A 19028-nucleotide genomic window follows, 5' to 3' on the forward strand; every position below is an offset into this window, starting at 1 on the left:
AGCATATTCTTAAGGGAGGAAAATTATTCTCAGGGACCAGTGAGTGTGAGTGTGTGTGCGTGTGCGTGCGTGTGAGTGTGCTTGTGTGCTCACCCACATGCGCAGATCCGGAACCTCTGCTCTGGTGGACAGAGCTGTTATTCGTCTGTCCCCTTTCTGAACCTCCTTAGAGATTCAGATAAACATGGCTTCACCCCATCATTTTATACTAGTAAGTTTTAAAGATGCTGTTTGGGGACATCTTGCAGGAACAGCAAGCCTAGGTGGGTAGGCTAGGATGCTGAAACAGAGTAAGCAGGGGGCAGCTGAGGGAGAGTATTTGGAGTTTATGGTAGCTTTTGGTATCTGTCCTTTTGCCACCCCCATGTGGCCTCGTGCAAAAAAGAAAAAAGAAAAAGAAAAAACTTTCTTCCTTCCTGAGTGGATATGTTTATTTTTTTGCAGATCACGATTTGCTCGTACTGAATTCATGTGTTAACTTTTCCAAGGTAGAGGAAAAGGGAGTGGGGATTTGGTAGCAACATGTAATTATAGCTTCCACATGACCTGAAGGATCATTCCACATAATTGGGAGGCTGGGGCTGCCCCTTTGACCTTCTCTCTTTCTTCACTCACTAAATTTAAACAATACCCGGCTAGCGGAGGCACATGCCTTGTTTATTTGAGTATATCAAACATTCCTGTGTGTGTTGACAGACTATTCAGTGTCTCCTCATATTTTTAAAGGACACTTTTTCAGTCCTCCTTGTTAGGGACAGTTGCTGGAGTTAGTTTGTGTCTGTGTTATGTCTGCTTGCTGGACGTTCTGTCCACACTGGGTGGGTCAGGACCTGTAAGACTGGCGCGCATAGGTTTGCCTGGGATGTCATCGAGGGCACAGTTCCACCTGTGGTGTCAATCCTGCTGTCGCTTGGAGAGTATCACACAGATCTGGAGTTATCAGACTGGAGAACGAGGCAGGCTTTGTTCCTGTTTTCGTTATTGTAGAACCTATAATAACGTCTTTTTTTTTTTAGGTATATGAATTGTAAACTCTTGGTAAATATTTTTCATTTATTGGTTTCAACAGATTCAGAAATTCATATATTTTGGAAGGAGTTTGCTTGGTATGTTCTATTTGTAGATTAAAGTGTGTGTGGTTTTGTGTGCATGTGTGTTTTTCTTAAGAATGGCCAGCTTGTTTTTAAAGACAGACTGCCTTTAAATTTCATTAATTTTACATTCTATAAATGAAAGCCACCTGTCATGTCGTAACTTGCTAATTATGGTCAAGGACGATAATGAGGAAGAATAGTGTTTGGAGTATGTGGGGGTCTGGCTAAGAATTTCCCTGCCCACATCTGTAGTGCTTATTTTTGTGTGCATATGTGCGTATATGTATATATAGTACGTATTTAATAATAGCATTTGGTGATATTAAAAATATTTCAGATTCAGAGCGAGAGCCCTTTGCCTTCTCATGAAGATTCTGTTTCAGAGTTAGGGAAGCTGCTTTAAACATGTTGGATTGACTAGAGTTCTTATCTTTGGTGGCCTTAGAGTAAATGGGCCCCTCTAGAGTTTTGGTGAAAGCCTTTACTCGGTTTGGGGCTCACTTTGTCAAAAGTTCAAGTAGGGTGGGTCTTGCCTATCATGTCAGCATTCAGGAGGGCGAATAGGACAGTTGTAAATCCCAGGCCAGCCTGGGCTACAGTATAAGACGCTGACTTTCAAGGCCTATACATTTAAGGTCAGCCTGGTCTATATAGCAATTCCAGGATGACCAAGGCTGCACAATGAGACGGTGTCTCAAATAATAATTATAATTAATAGTATTTTTTTTACTATCTTGCAGAAGAGTGGCTCATCTCTAAGTTCATGGAAACAAGGTTCATTTCTCTCTCTCTCTCTCTCTCTCTCTCTCTCTCTCTCTCTCTCTCTCTCTCTCACACACACACACACACACACACACACACGCATGCGCGCACACAAGGCCTGCAGAAAATGACCCTAGGCGCTAAGCACTTCCTTTAAATCTCTTGATTTATTGGCGTTTGCTATGAAAATATCCTGTTTCCCCACTCACCGTCTCATTGCGACTAGCCCAGGTGCTGTCCAGCTCTGCCAGAGCTCTGACCTAGCTCGACACATGAGCAGCCCCCAGAGGTCCCCGCGCTGTTGAGTACTAAGAGCCATCAGCGCGGGGCGATCATGGCCGTGAGAGCTCTGAGAAGAACTCAAGAGCCACAGCTGGTACCAAAGTCTCTTCCTTCGGCTTAGGAGCAGTCAGTGGCTTGCTGCCTGTATTGACAGGCATGTGCGGGGCAGTTCCATGTGGAAGCCCTTGGCACCTAGGCTCAGCTCTGCCCTGCCCTTGGTTGCTGAAAAAAACGCTCTACTCCAAAATCCACGTGATAATGGTTTTGGTGGCCATGTTTTCTAAGCCAAGACAAGTGACAAACCTAAGGACAAGGGCTGGAGAGATGGCTCAGTGGTTAAGAGCACCGCCTGCTCTTCCAAAGGTCCTGAGTTCAATTCCCAGCAACCACATGGTGGCTCACAACCATCTGGAATGGGGTCTGGTGCCCTCTTCTGGCCTGCAGGCATACACACAGACAGAATATTTGTATACTAAATAAATAAATTAAAAAAAAAAAAACTAAGGACAAAGGATGCTCCCCCCCCCCCCGCTGTTTCTTGGCGGGTGGCAGTCAGGGAGCGCATATGAGATCACTGTGTCCAAGGTACCTTAGCGGGACAGACGTCTTGCTTCCCTGTCTTCACTGGTTGGGAGACTCCCCTCCTCTTTTTAGGATCTATTAAAGCTCTAGTCACATTTAAAGCTATATGAATTCAGTAGTATTTCATAAAAACAAGCTAATTTAAAACCACTATAGACCGGCTGCCAACATTTAAAAATACTCACGTGCTTTTGAGTCCCGTCCCTGCAGGCTGCCCCTGCTGTTGACATGTAAGAGTGTGCACGGTGACATGCCTGGCTCCTACCAGAGTCTTTACCTGTGCATTGCCTGTGCAGTGGTGTCAGCTTGTCCCACATCGGGAGCATGTGCCCGGCACACACACAGTACCATTATTTGGAAATTGTAGGTTTTCTGTGTATCTCAGAAAGGCCAGAGACAAGCATGGTGTGGGTTTCAGAAGACACAAGCTATACTCTGAAGAAAGTGTAAGTGGGGTACATGCCCACTCATACCCAGCCACTGTGGATGCATTGACAACTCCCCCCATTGTTTTGGGGTGGGTATGGACACATAAAACAAATACTTGGGAGGCTGGTACCTCAGCTCTCTCTGAAAGAGCTTTTGGCTTGGATTGCAAGTGGAGCCTTCCTTGTTCCACCTTCTGAGCATGCTGCTCGGAATATCTGCAGAAGGGACCGTGAAAATATTTCAGGGAGACGCATCTTCAGATCCAGCCCAAGACAAATTGCATTGTTTTAGGCGTTAACTCCTGCAACTGTAAAGAATGGAAATTCTCTCTTACTCCCTCCATCTTCTGCCTTTCTCCCTTCCCGTCTCCATCTCTCCTTTTAAACACTTGTTCCCTCCGTCGCCTGCCACTGCTCTGGGCCCATGGGCCCTGCTGCTTGACTGGGCCCCTTGAATTCCATTAGATGAGCACAAAGAGCATGTGTCACCAGGGCTGCTCAGAGAGGGTGATGAGCAAAGCTAGTGTCTGTGGGTGGGCATGTGTTCTCATCACATCGCCAAAGAGCTGCAGTGTGCAAAATCTGGCAGGGACTTGTTCCAAAGAAAAATCAAGCCAGTCCCTTTTTTTTCCTCCTGCCTTGAGGAATATTAAAAACACAGCTAACTCCCATGGAGAAGAAATGGAAGTGTTAGAGAATTCCTGTACTTGTGTTTAGTAATCTTTAAAACTGGGGGTCATCATAAAAATGTCAGGGGTACAGTTCTGTTCATTGCATTATAGACATGCTAAATGTTCATTATGAATACTTGTCAAGGCTGGGGAGATGACTCAGTGGTTTAGAGCCTTTGCTGCTCTTGCAGAGGACCTGGGTTCAGTTCCCAGTACCCACATGGCAGCTCACAATGTAGCTAGTTGTTTTTATTACTTTATTATTTTATTTTATTACTCTTTGGGGGACCCACCACCCAACTCTCAAAACTCACGGAGTCTTATTCTTTCCTATGAATACCTGGCCTTAGCTTGCCTTATTTCTAACCAGCTTTTCTTATCTAATTATCCCATCTATTTTTTTTTTTGCCTCTGGACTTTTTTTCTTTCTCCATTCTGTATACTTTTATTTATTTCTTACTCTGTGGCTTGCTATGTAGCTAGATAAGCTGACCCCTAGAGTCCTCTCTCCTGCTTTTCTTGCTCCTTGATCTTCTCCTCCCAGATTTCTCCTATTTATTCTCTCTGCCTGCCAGCCCCGCCTGTCCTTTCTCCCGCCTAGCTATTGGCTGTTGAGCTCTTTATTAGACCAATCAGGTGTTTTAGACAGGTAGAGTAACAGCTTCACAGAGTTAAACAAATGTAACATAAAAGAATGCAACACATCTTTGCATCATAAACAAATGTTCCCCAGTATAAACACATGTAACACATCTCTAACCAATGTTCCACAGCATCACAAGCTCCTGTAACTCCAGTTCCAGGGCATCTGACACCCTCCATGGACACTAGGCACATATGTGGTATACATACATACATGCAGGCATTCACATGGCCTTAAAATAAGTCTAAAAAATTTAAAGAATATTGTTGTCTAAGAGCTTAGAGGATTTTTTAGTGCTCACAGTGGGCACTACATACAGTTCTGCTTCACAGTTTTGATCTTTGAAATGGTTTTTTATAAGAAAAGCCATTTTTCTGGCAATTAAAGGTACTACTTAAGAAGTTTGAGTTGTATGTGGCCTGCCTTATGCATGAAGGAGCAGAAGAAAGGCAACCTTGGCCTTGGCCCTGCACTCAGCTCCCGGAGAAGGTTCTGCTAATTGTTTCCCTTGTCACAGTGGTCCTCCTTAGACTGTAGGAATGTTCCTTAGCACAACCCAGGCCTTCTGAACAATTCAAGTGGCTCCCTTCTCTCTCGGGTTCCCTCTTTTCATTGTGACAGAACCCAGGATATAGAACCAGTGAGATGGTTCATCAAGTAAAGGCAGCTTGCTGCCAAGCCTGAGGACCCACGCGCTAGTGGGGAGAGAACCAAATCATGGGGGCTGCCCTTTGACCATACATGCCTCGTGTCATATAAATACCCCTCCCCTCATTAACACAAGCAAATGATTTTTAGCCCCCAAACTTAGAGTTTATCTACTTCAACTACTTTTTAGTCAAGTAACAGTGATTCTATGCATTCTAGATCTCTAGAACATTTTAACCTTGCAAAGCCCAAACTCACCCACAATAATTGAGTTTCCCTTCCCCACCCAGGGCAACCACCATTCTGCTTTTTGTGTCCCTGGCTTTGACTAAGACATTTAGAATTCAGATAACAATATAAACAGTGCAGTGGTTTGTCCTTTTTTTTTCCTGGCTTATTTAGCATTCTCAAAGTTCATCCCATGTTGATTTCCTTCTTTATGAAGGTTGAATAATAACCCAGTGTGGATATTGCTACATTGTTTAACCATTCGTCTCTGGATGGGCTGAGCAGGCGTTTTGATGATTGCCGCCTCTTGGCTTATTGTGAATACTGCAGAGAAAACATATCTGCACTAGTCTGTGTTGGTGGAATTGCCGTGTAGTAAATGTGAAGGTTGGCTGTATGCAAACACGCAAGGAGACGCACTATCGTGCATTGGGTTGTGCTTAGCCTTCTCGGTTTGCAGAACTTCCTTATAGGCTGACTCACTGGAGGAAGTTGCTGGATGCAGGGTGGCTTATTTGTGGTGCCTTAGGAATGGTGACTGTCCTCGAGAACCAGAGAGATGGCTGGTGAATAAAGGCATTTGCTGCCAGGGCTGATGACCTGGGTTCGATTCCTGGAGCCCACATGGTAGAAAGGGAAGAAGTGACTGCAGGCTGTCCCGACCTCCACACATTCACACACACACACAACACACAACACACACACACACACACACACACACACACTATTTAAAATAAAAATTGTAATCTTAAAAAGGGAGAGAGCGAGACCGAGCGTGATGTGATCTCAGCTTTACTATCGGGAATGCACCATAGGATATACTGAGTTGGAGGCTGACTGGCATCATGGTAAACATCTTTTTGTTTTTTTCTTTTGACGCTAAAGTGTTACCCACAATGATGGCTTTTTACTGTGTTGACTTCAGGGAACCTCTTACCTGTGCCAGGCATGGCAGCACATGCCTTTTTAGTGCCAGCACCTGGGAGTTAGTCAGGTGGATTGCTGAGAGTTCAAGGTTAGCCTGGTTTACGTATGGAGTTCCAGATCAACCCAGAATATACATATATTCTGTGTGTTTGTGTGTAATGTGTGTATATCCTATACACACATAGTAATACACTGCCTTTAAAAAAAAAAGCTTTCTCCATTTCCCATGGTGCTACAGTTACAGACGTGTGTCAGCACATGTAGCTTATTAAATTTATTTTTAAAATAGTTTTTATGTTTTTCTTCTGTGTGTGTGCGCGCGCACGTGCACGTGTGCATAAGCACCCCCTCACACGAGCTGAGGATTGAACCTCTGGTCTTGTCTGAGTGCATCCTAGGTGAGCGCCCTGCCTCTGAGCTACATTTCCAGGCCTATTTTCTTCCTTTCTCAAAAGACTTCAGTAAGCGTGTCTTGCTCTGGGAAGTTTATAATTGCGTAGGAACTAACTCTGACAGTGCACCTTCGTGCGGCCCTGGGTCTTGGTGGCTTCTGGTCTTGTTCTAGTAGAGGTATTCCGTTGCGTTTTACTGCTTGAAGTTTTCTGCTTCTGTGGGTCTGCGGGATGTTTCAGTAGCATGTGTTTGCTGACGCCCTTGGCAACACTAAAGGACTATGAAGCCCATTTTTTAAAAATCCAAAAGTTGAAAAGAGACCTCAAAAGCCCTTTTTGGCTCTTGCCCCCGTCTTGCCCTCAAAGAGGCTGTGGCTCGGTAGTAAACTTGGAGTGTCACACCCAATTGTGAGAAGGGGATATGTTACAGGGTAGGTCTAGGTATACTAATAAATCCCAAGTGGAATGACCTCTGTCCAGGGGAAACCGCCAAGATGGCCCCGCCCCGCCCTCCAGCTGTCGCTCTGTCCCAGAGTTGCGCTGTTAGTGATTCTCTAGGCTTTAAATTCCTTCATGGCCCTTCCCTAAGCCAGTAGATCTGAAGATCCCTACAGCAGCAGTCCAGGGGCTTTCCCCACAGCCCAGAGCCCTGTTTTGTTTGTAAGCAGTGTGGGGAGCGATGGGTAACCACCCTTTATCTGTCCCAGGTCACTAGCCTTGCACCATCTGAAGGAGGGGTGCGATTTAGTTGCTCCTGGTCTTTCTAGCTGAAAAGGTGCGAGAAAGTAACTTGTTTATCATCTGTTCACCTCGTGACCGGAGGCCTAACTGCCAGTGTCTGCTGGGGAGTCGAGATTCCACCCCCTACACACACACACACACACACACTGGAGAGCAGCTACCTTGAACAAGTTTTATTTGCTGCTTATCTTTCCTTCCCTAGAGAAGGAGGTGACAGAACTCTGGTGAAAAAGAACTGAATGAATCAACGAATGTCCCCGAGAGGACAGCCCATGGGTGGATCTGTCTAGAATATAAAGCGAGGCTCATAAAAGCCCTCCTGTGGCTCACAAGGCACTCCTTCCTTCCTGTGGGCTAAATTATCACCTTTTGTTTGGAACAGATCTGAAGAAGGACTGGCCTGTAAAAGATTTTGTAGGTTTTGAATTTGCTAAAACTGGTAAAGTAATTTCCTGCCCTTTTGACTGTGGGAGAAGGGCAGGGTAGCAGGGGAAATAATGCGGCCGCCACGCACGGGACAGAAGGGGGCAGACGTTTCAGGGCATGACCGACGGATGCTGTATAGCCCTAGATTCCCCTCTCACTGGCCGCTGGTTTTCTGCTGACATTCTTACTCCTTTGCTTTCACCAATAATGAGGACAAGGGCAGAACTAGGAGGCATGGAATTTCAGCGGCTCCGGGTCCGTCCTGGGTTGGAGATGATCAGCTTTAAGCAACCCCCTTTGCCGCTTATGTTTTGAAAGCCTGGTTTTGTTTTATTGCTGGTGTGATTTAATGTGGTGAGGGTCCCTTCTGTCCAGTGGTTCAGGGCCTCTGTTAGCTGGCCATGGTTGCTTTCAAGGTAAACAGAAGAGTTTTTCAGGGCTGGTCAGTTTGTCTGCCTCAAGATGGAAATCCCTTAAATCTTGGTTAATTATGAACTCTGCCGACCCTGGGCTAAGCAGAGCCCACAGAGCCCTAAACATCAGTTCAGCTTTGGCCCTTTGCCTCCCAGGGCTCTCTTGTCCCCACTTTTTGCCAAGTAGTCACCCTGAAACTCAGCCCTCTAGGGCGCATGCTTAGTCTGTAAGAATTAGACAAATTCATTTTTCAAAACAAAACCTAAATAAAATAAAGCTTATTTCTAAAACTACTGATGTCAAAGTTATTTTAGTGACTTTTTTATTTATCATTTCCTGAAAGCACCCATATTAGCATTTTTTTAAAGTTACATATAATGCATGTAATCATGACACCCACCGCAGATGCATGTCATTTTGTGGTTCTGTAGTAACTGTGGCCAGCAGGGGCCAGAGTATCACAGTAAGGCAGAGTGGAGCAGAGGAGAGGGCCCTGCGGCAGGCCGAGGTCTGGTGTAACCTCATCTTGTACCTAGAATCTCCACCTAGCATGTTTCTAAAAAGAATTTTGTTTCCTTTTTTTAAAAAAAATCATTTTTATTTTATGTGCATTGGCATTTTGCCATGGGTTTCAGATTCTCTGGAACTGGAGTTACAGATAGTTGTGAGCTGCCATGTGTGTGCTGGGAATTAAACCCAGGTCCTCTGGAAAAGCAGCCAGGGCTCTTAACTGCTGAGCCATCTCCAGTTCCAAGCCCCCTTCCCCCCACCTCCAGGTTTTAAGAACTTGGATTATTATTTTTTAAAAAACGTGGTTTGGTTTGTGTGTGCTTTTGAATCTGATGGATCTGTTCTTGTAGCCAGAGGGCATGAGAGGCTTAACCACCTGGAGCCATTGTTTTCGAACTCTATAATTACAGGTGCAGTCCCCAGCCTCCAGCTGAGAAATGTGGCTGTTGCAGGGTAGGGGTCACCCTTGACTGGCCAAGCCCACTTTGGTGGCGAGGCCTGTGTGGGGGTGGGGATGGGGCAAGTAGAGAGGTGACTTTCAGCTATGACGAGTAGAGGAGAGAGTCTCTTCGGCTCTTCACGAGCAGGGTCTCCATCCCTGATGGCTGTGCACGCAACATACTCAGGAAAGCACCAGGGTCCCCCAAAATAAAGCAGCAGACACAAAAAGAAACCAGGAAAAGTCACCCGAGCGGTGCTTTCATCTCCCATTATCTCTGCAGGGAGGCCCAGAAGGCCACACTGACACAGAGCGTGGTCTAAAAGCATCTTAGGTCACCTGCTGTATACAGCACGGCTAGAATCGCTTTTCAGGTGCTGAATTGAAGATGGACCTTTTTGGGGGGAGAGGGTGTTCTACTTTTGGTTTTGTTTTCTGTTTTTCAAGACAGAGTCTCTCTTCGTAGCCAGGAACTTGCTCTGTAGACCAGGCTGGCCTCCAACTCACAGAGCTCCACCTGCCTCTGCCTCCCAGCAGAGATTTACTCTTGATAATCCCTCTTCTCCAGGGCAGGTTCTTCACCGTCATTTTTCTACTGACCGGCGTGTGTTATGGTTTGAGGTAGCACGGCAGAACCGAATGTAGGAGATACATGCTTAGGTGGGAAATTAGCAATTTCATGTTAAATACCATGCTAACTAACGCACTCTGTAAACTGCTGCCAAGTAGCCCAGTCTTGTGTTTCATGAGGGGACGCCCAGTGTGAGTCCACACTGCTCCTGCGCTTTCCATGCTCAGTGCCTGTGAAGTCACCCCTGGCTACAGATAACTGTTGGGAACCGCAGAAAGCTCAAACTGTCTGGGCCACTGATCTTCCAGCTCACTAGGAGCCTCTGTTGTTGGCACTTACAGGTGCCCTAGTCGTTTGCCCCACCCCCACCCTCCCAGCCTCTGCAGTCTCTGTAAGGCTCCTTGGGTTCACGTCCAGTTTTTGTTCCTTTGACTTCCTTGATGACTCTTGACCATTACGGGGCCACAGCACACAGCAGCAAAGAAAGGGAAAGAAAAACTGGACTGGCGAATGGCACACTGCCTGGCACCCCAGCCTCATGCATGGCACACTGCCTGGCACCCCAGCCTTGTGCATGGCACACTGCCTGGCACCCCAGCCTTGTGCATGGCATACTGCATGGCACCCCAGCCTTGTGCATGGCACACTGCCTGGTACCCCAGCCTCATGCATGGTACACTGTCTGGTCTCCCTACCTTGGGATATCCAGGAAGACTGTGGGGCCAGGGCAGCAGGCCCTGTACAAGAGAATGTGCTAGCAAGTACAGTGCCTCTGAAGCTCTGGCTTCTCTATGCCCCGAAGGTTTGGGTCAGATCAGTATAGAAGTGTGAGCATGCTCAACAGCACTGTATGTTAGGCAAGGTGCTGGCGGTCTTCCCTAACTTGACATTAGCGACACCATTTCTCTTGTGAAGCAAAGTCTCGGTTCAGAAAGGACCCGGACCCCTTCACAGAGCCTGCCTGTGGGTGTCCTCCCAGACTTACTAACCCTGCCGGAAATGGCATCTCTGCAACTAAACCGTTTTCCATAACAGGCTAACGAACCATCCACACAGTGTCTGCTTAAATCATTAATCTGGAGACCCTGTTTCTTCTGCATTTTGGCTTGCAGAGCAAATAAATGCTCTACCTTGGGTGACTTGTACAGAGCAGAAAACCATGTAACCGTCGTGCGTCCACCCATGTGGATCTCTTTTCTCACTCATCAAGTCCAGAATAAAAGTTTTTTTAAGACCAGGGTAATCATCTTTTATGAATTCTTAAGTAATTGATGCTTAAGACGAACACTTGAAAAAAATCGCCAGTGGACGATGACCAGCACCTTCGGCTTCTCAGCACATTTGCCTATGCCACAGTATCTTGCCAATTAATTTTACAGAACTCACTAGGCATACATCATTAGCATGCACGTATATGGGCAATTTGGTGAAATCTAAGTGTCTTTCTAAATCAGTGGGCATGGCATAAGGGTGTGATTAAGATGAAGACAAAGTAGCATACCTGGCTCCCAGAGAGCCTGGTGTTTTGGCTCAGCGGGCGTCTGGGAAGTGGACTGGGGAGTCTGGGACCCAGCTAGTCCCCCTCTAGGTCTAGGGGAGTGGTAAAGGGGCTGGAAGGAAGTGAACCTCATGTTTAACGTGATGGAGAGATAAAGAAGCCATGTGATCAGATAAGGCCCGGCCATGGGGTGTGCTGGGGAGGATTTATGGCGGTATGAAATTGGCTCCATCCCTGCAGGAAGAGGGGGCGGGCAGAGGGTCACAGATGGCAGGCGGAACCTTTCCCTCTGTAGGTGTGCCCGCAGCGCCATCCATCCTGGGTTTTATGACCCTGTCTGCTGCTGAGGCCGGTGGTCTAAGATGCTATCCCTTCAGGTGCCCGACAGCTGGCAGGGCCCACGTTCTGCCTTCTTACTCTTCAGTGGGCAGGAGTGCTGTGGTTTAGAGCCCCACCTTAGAGACTAAAGCCAAACAGCCAAAACAGTGCCCTACAACTTCCCAAGTCGCCGTGGCTCTGACACGTGGCCTTTATCGCTGGCAGCAGGGTGGATTCAGTCTTCCTTTTGTAAAGAAAATGAAACTCAAAAGAAAGGGCCTCAGCAACCAGGGAGGTCTGCCAGTGCTGACCAGCCTTGCCCAGGAGTGCACATCCTCCACAGGGCTAGGAGCAGCTGTCGCAGCTTCCTACAGTTCCTTTGTTTACGCCTGTACGGTGGCCTGCTCCAAATCTGAATAGAGTGGCGTGGCCCTCGGATCCTGCCATAGATCGTTACCTGCCTCCTTCTCATTCTGAGTGCCTGTAGGACAAACTAGTCAGCATGTTGGCATCATACTTTTTTTTTTTTTTCTTCTAAGAAACCACATTTAAATGGAAAGGTCCCCAGTCCGGCCAGTTTGGCACAGTGAGTGTCGTTGGTACTGGCACTGGCTGCCTGGGCTCTTCAGCTTACATGCTTACCTGGCCTTCATTCAGTTAATATTGGGGCCACATCCAAAGTTTAAAAGTCTCCACCGGCACACGCTGCAAGAATGCCAGTTTCGGGAGCTTTTGTTTTTGTTTTGTTTCCTTTTTTCTTTTTGACAGTGGTCGCGTGATTTGAAAGCGTGGTGTCTAAGGCATACCAGCTACCAGTAGCATTTTTTTGCGTGTGAAAAATTTTTAAATGAACCTGTCCCCCAGCTTCCTGCTGCACACTCGTAAATAAACCTCACACCTGCGGGTGTCTGATGAGTTTTACAAAGCAGGGAAGGAGAGAGGGCAGGGAGTTTTTCCTCTATACCAGGCAGGATGAAGAGCTTGAGGAACTTCCGTGGGCCACAGGTAGGAAGCAGTTGGCTCGGGGCCATATAGACGGATACCAAACATGCCCTGGTCTGGTTTTAAGCCCCTACCACCCCACCCCCATGGAGAAGATCTGTGCCTGGGGAAGGCACTTGTTAGGAATGGTCAAGTTGGAAGGACGGAGGCCTTAGAGTTCAAGCAAAGGCCACAGACAACACCACTGTAGCCTGGTAGCCAAGGGGTGGGATGTTTGCTTTTTTTAATCTCTAATAAATGTGTACTTAGGTGGAGTTAGTGGCCCTCACACAATGTGATCTCTCCTTTTCTTTCTTTCTTTCTTTTTTTTTTTTTTTTTTTTTTTTGGTTTTTCGAGACAGGGTTTCTCTGTAGCTTTTTTAGAGCCTGTCCTGGAACTAGCTCTTGTAGACCAGGCTGGCCTCGAACTCACAGAGATCCGCCTGCCTCTGCCTCCCGAGTGCTGGGATTAAAGGCGTGCGCCACCACCGCCCGGCCTGATCTCTCCTTTTCATGTCTGCTTAATCCCCTCAGGTGAGGGACACACAGTTGAAACTCAGAAAGTAAAAGTTTCGCTTTAGCCACGGTGTGGAGAGCTTCAGTGCCCACCCCAGCCGTTTCCTGAGGCATTGAGTTCATTGCGCCCTGGTAGAATATTTGACAAAGTATATTGTGTGCTAGAATTATGACTCCTGTTGTTTCTGGGATTAATTGCGTATGGGGAGAAAATGTGGGTATTTGCTGGAATTGCTTGCATATCAAAAGATATGGCATCTAGTAGGAGGAGGAGGATGCTGGTGGTGATGGTGGTGATGATGTTGGCGATGGTGGTGATGGTGGTGACGGTGGTGGTGGTGGTGACGATGGTGGTTGTGGTGGTGATGATGTTGGTGATGGTGACGATGTTGGCGATGGTGGTGGTGGTGGTAATGGTGGTAATGATGACGATGATTGTTATTACCACTGCTACTGCATTTATTTGGGGGGCATGTCATGACACAGGTATCATGATCAGGACAACTTGGGGAAATCAGCTTTCTCCTTCATTTCATGGATCTTGGATATGGTAGTCAGTTTGTCAGGTTTGGTGACAAGTGCCTCTGCCTGCTGAGCCACCTCACCGGCCCACACCCAGTGTTCTTTGACCTCTGGGTTCTCAAGCACAGACTTATTAAATCCTGAGGTGAGCAAGACTCTAGGACTAGAGGTGCAGGTGTGGCCTGTGCTGTCTGCGCGCACATCTTCAAGGGTGACCTCTGACACTTCATTCTGCTTTCCGCTTGCTAGCGCTGATAACTCCTGCCTGAATCCCCAGCCCATTGAGAGGGTCCTGGCTAGGATGATGTGATACCTCATTGCCTTGTTTTTAGGCCAGAAGAATCACAAGTTCAACCTAGGGAGACCCTATCTCAAAATAAAAATCATACGAAGGACTGATGGGTGACCGAGAACACTCAGAGGTAAAGAAGGCGACTTGCCACCAAGCCTGACAACCTGAGTTTGACCCCTCGGATCCACCTGGTGGAAGGAGAGAACCAACTCCCTCAGGTTGTCCTTGGACCTTCACATGTGCACCGTGGGTGTGTGGGTGTGTGTGGGTGTGCGCTTGCACACGCACGCACGCATAATCAAGTGAAAAAAAAGGAGTGGATACAGCTCGGTAGCCAAGAAATTGTCTTTCATACACAGAGCCACTCACTACAAAAATCTATGATCATAGCTTAGCTAAGCTATTGTGGTTTGTAAGCAAATGAGTATCGATGCGGGGGCTTTGGTAGTCTCAGTTTTGTAAAATACCTATTCATACTACATTTTCAGTCCATCGATCCTGCACCCTGTTGATGGGCTCCATACCATTGTAAGCCCTAGGGATTAGTGGTGAACGAACATGGCAAAGTCTCCACCCTCGCAGAGTTTTATCCTGGTGGGCAAATAGGTTTCAGGGCCGGCAATGGGAAGAGATTTGGGGGAGATGAGGGGGGAGGGGCTGCTTTTACAGATGCCAAGAAAGTGTTCTCTAGTGGAGTATGCTGTGCAGGGACCCAGCTAAGACGGAACATACGTGATTATGTGTGGAGAGAATGGTGAGAAATGAGATGGGAAGAAATGGGAACTGTGAGACCCTGAAGCAGGAATGTGGAGGGCCAGCAAGGAGGCCCTTGGGATGGGCGCGGAGGTCGTAGGAGGATATGGCAGGGTTTGAGATCTTAGTACACATGATGCAATCTGACTGACCTTTCTGTTTTCGGGGAACATGGACAAGCATGGACATAGGATGCCAGTCAGGGTACCACTACAGTAGCCTCAGGATAAGGGATGACCAGTAGGGTCAGCATAGAGACTGGGGTAAGAACCCAAAAGCGTGGGAAGACCTTGGGAAGGAAAACACGTATTGCTTGAGATGGCTTCGACACCTAAGCAGAGGCATGTCGCCACCCACTGTCGTCATTGGTCTGGATCTTGGTGGGTCGGAGGCCGGGCAGAAGTGTGAAGAAGGGCGTCGTTGGCGTAGAGCAATGTTGAGGTGGAGGAATGGGGAGTGGTTCAGCCAGTGTGGCTGGAGAGGGTGTGCAGACATGATGGGCATGGGGGCAGGGCTCAGCTGACTGGGTTGGTTTTCCCAACGAAACAAGGGCATCCATCACCTTGGAGCCAGGAGGCAGGAGGCTCTCTGAAGTCATCTTAGGCGGAGGGCAGATGTAGCAGAACGTAGCCCCGCCCACAGTCAGTGGCTGTGGCTTAGAAGAAGCCCTGTGAGCAAAGTGCAGTGGGGTTTCCCTGTGACCAAATGCAGCCGCCTGAGAGAGCCGAATGGGAAGGAGTAGAAAGCAGGGGGAAAGAGGTAGTCAGCAGGAGAGCTCTGGCCCTAGTGGGGGAACTGTGAAAGCAGGGAGTCATGGTTGGAGAGTAGGGTTATTTGTTAGCGATGGCTTGCACCTGCATGTAGCTGAGGCTACGGAAACAGGAGAATCAGCCTCATCCACAACCTGGGCTTCATGAGCCTATCTGAAAGGAAAAAATAAATGACATTTGGAGGTAGTGCCCATATTGGTGGTAAGTTCAGGGGTTGACTTGGTGCCCTGGGCATAGATAGCCGTGGTTGAGTGCAAAGGCATTGGAAGGGAGAGAGTTCCAGAAGCAAGATGCAGCGGTGTCGGGAAATCTCTCGGGGACATGAATGGCACAACTAGGGGGTGTGCAGAGAGAGAGGGGCAGTTTGCCTGGCTGGTAAACTCTTCCTGGAATTGGGGTTGGGGTATGGAACCCAGAGTTGAAGAAAACTCAGCAGGTAGAGAATGTTTTATAGACACACACACACACACACACACACACACACGTCTCTGTCAGGCCAGGGCAAGGGCGCGTTAGCCTGAGAGAGCCGCCACAGGCGCCTTCTTTGAGTCTAGGTGAAGAAAGCAGAAGGGACTTTTGTGTGGGACAGGACGTTGCCTGGGTGTGGGAAGGCAATGAAGTCACAGTAGCAGATCACAGGAAGTCTGGGTGAGAGGTGAGCAGAGGCACGGGAGACAGGCTGTCTCTGAGATTGTGGCGTTTGTCCCAGAGAGCTGAGGTGTGACACAGTCCTCCTGTCATTCTGTGCTGCTGCTTCCCTCAGCTCTGTACAGTGTGTGTTCTCGTGGGCAAGACAAACAAATGAATTATATGCAAAGAAAGAAAATATCAAGCGAGAATTATTTATCCTCAAACCAACAAACAATGAAAAGAATCGTAAGTTGGTCTTTGGAAGAAAAAGGGATCTTTGGCCATAATACACTAGAGCTTAGGGCGGGGTCATATATTTCGACCGTGAAAAAGGAAATCATAAGCAAAGGCTACAGGGGGTTGGGGTGAGTTGAAGTCTTCCCACCTATAGAAATGGTGCATGGGATGGGGACTTTGTAATTTAGAAGTGAATTTTGATATTGCTTGCTAAATAGAATTCTTAACGTCATAACATGTTAACGCTTGGTCAATTATTGTAAACTAGGTTTAAAAGATTAAAGTTGTAACGTCCTTTTAAGTTAATAGGCTTGGCGTTTCAGCCCAGACGTCAAATTCTAGAGCTTAGTTTATTCATTCAGTTAATGTGCGGCACCCAGAAACTGGAGGACATATGCCCATGTGGCCTTCAAAGACTCATAAGTAAAATTTGTTAACCAGTGGGTGTCTCTTTTAAGATGAACTTTGATATTACCGTCACATGCTGTTTTTCCTAAATGTCGAGATGGACTCCCATTCTGGGTTATTGTCAACCGTATTTCTGGGACAAATCAAGAGAAGTGTCTTGCCCTGGGAAGCGTGTCCTGCAGCTACTAGACTGTTGTCATGCCCCTTCTTGTTGTCGTTTTAGTGACAGCTATATTGTGCGTGTCAAGGCTGTGGTTATGACCAGAGATGACTCCAGCGGGGGATGGTTCCCACAGGAAGGAGGCGGGATCAGTCGCGTTGGGGTGTGTAAGGTCATGCACCCTGAAGGCAATGGACGAAGCGGCTTTCTCATCCATGGTGAACGACAGAAAGACAAACTGGTAATGACAGACACACATCGCGGGCGTTGAAATTGCAATGACTGATTTCTGTACATATAATCCTCCCTTTCGAGTGCAGTCTCTTGGCCGCACACCATATAGAGCGCATGCCACAAGGGCATTTACCATCTTGTTTGCATCCTTGATTGATCAAGGTGTACTGTTATGACAGGTATTGGAGTCAAAAGCATGTTCTTTATTATTACAAGTCATGTAACAACAAACTGGAATCAGGGTTTTCCAGGGGAGATTTAGGTGCAAGAAGGTAATGCGGGAGACAGCATCACCTAGCAATGGTTCCTTCTAAACAAATGTTTGTCTGAAAGAGACCAGAGCTTAGGGGCTGGGAGAGCTGGCCTGGAGCGTACGAGCATTTGCTATGCAAGCATGAAGACCTCCTGAGTTTGGATCCCTGTAGCCACATAAAAACACGCTGGCCATGCAGGCCTGTACCCCCAGCATTGTAGGAGACAGAGACAGAGGATCCCCACACCTTGCTGACCCAGCCTTAGCTCCATGTCCAGTGAGGTACCCAAAGCAGAGGAATAAGATGCAGGGTGGCAAAGCAGGGCCCCTGACGTCCTCCTGTCGCCTCTGCTCACTAAAGTGCACACACACCACACCAACACATACAGCCTTATCACAAACAGTAACATGGCACTGCTATAAGTAATTGCATGTGCTTAGAAAAATGCATGGGAGCGCCTTGAATCCAAACACTCGGGAGGCAGAGGCAGGCGGATCTCTGTGAGTTCGAGGCCAGCCTGGTCTACAAGAGCTAGTTCTAGGACAGGCTCCAAAGCTACAGGGAAACCCTGTCTCGAAAAACCAAACAAAACAAAATGCATGGGAAAGTGAGTCTTACCCCAGGGATGCAATAGCATGCAGTGTCATGGAGGAACCTGGATGACCAGTTACAGGACGGTCTCTGATAGGGAGGAAGGTGGACCGTCCAAGCCCAGTTGATTCTTTGGAGGGTGGGTGCTGCCAGAGCTTGTGCTCTAGGGCCCCGTGCGTGCCAAGCATGTGCTTTAACACTGAACTACGTCCCCAGTCCACGCTAGACTCTCTCGCCTTCCTGCCTACTCTCTTGGTCAGGATTGAACCCAGAGCCTTGCGCAGGATGGGCAAGCACTTCTGTGTCGGGTGCCATGTGTCCCCAGTCCTAAGTCTCCTTTAGACTGACTACGCTCGGCATAGCCTGCTTTCCACTGTCGTTGGAAGTAGAGATTCAAAACCTACAATGACTGAAAGTGATGGATTGGGTAAGGTCTCCCAGAGAAAACGCTCGTGGCTCCACGCTAAATTGGTGCTGCGTTTGAGAGCTGGACAGGTTTTTATGTATGAAGTGTGTAGATAGGCTCTTTCTCCCCCCCCCTCCACCACTTCTTATGTTTGAAGAAAATTACCAAATAGATAAGACAGAATAGCTTGTAAATATCACTGATAAATTAACTGAAATGCCACTGTACACTTGATTCCTTCCTAAAAATTCTCCCAGTGTAGGCAGTGTGACCACACTATAAAGAAAACAAAGTGGCCAGGTTTAAAGGTGCACACCTTTAATCCTAGCACTTCGGAGGCTGAGGCAGGCAGGCCTATTTCTCTTAAGTTGAAGGCCAGCCTGATTTACACAGCCAACTCCAGACCAGCCTACATAGTGAGACCCTGTCTCTCTGTCTCTCTGTCTCTCTCTGTCTCTCTCTCTCTCTCACACACACACAAACACACAAAAGAAAAAAGTGGCTTGGCTCCCATGTGCCTGGCATGTGTGTGTCCCCAGCTAAGCCCAAGGTTAGCCCATTAGTTAGCGGATGCTCAGGGAATGATTTCGTGTTCTTGGGGACCATATTTGGTGCAGCATTACACAAACCCCAGAAGTTTAAAAGCAGCATCACGGCACACAGCTGTGCGTGTTTTCTTTTCCACACGCCTTTTGTCGGT

General features: G+C 47.6%; 1 protein-coding gene across 1 annotated transcript in view; it reads left to right on the forward strand.

The window, feature by feature from the left end:
- The window catches only part of Spred2 (sprouty related EVH1 domain containing 2), a 107875-nt gene that overhangs the window by 58015 nt on the left and 30832 nt on the right, over nt 1-19028 (forward strand). The window contains exon 2 of the mRNA XM_038311342.1: nt 16907-17084. Within this exon, the coding sequence (XP_038167270.1) occupies nt 16907-17084 (178 nt within the window). The remainder of the gene's footprint in view (nt 1-16906; nt 17085-19028) is intronic.

This window comes from Arvicola amphibius, chromosome 1 (genome assembly GCF_903992535.2).
Source record: "Arvicola amphibius chromosome 1, mArvAmp1.2, whole genome shotgun sequence".
Lineage (NCBI taxonomy): Eukaryota > Metazoa > Chordata > Mammalia > Rodentia > Cricetidae > Arvicola > Arvicola amphibius.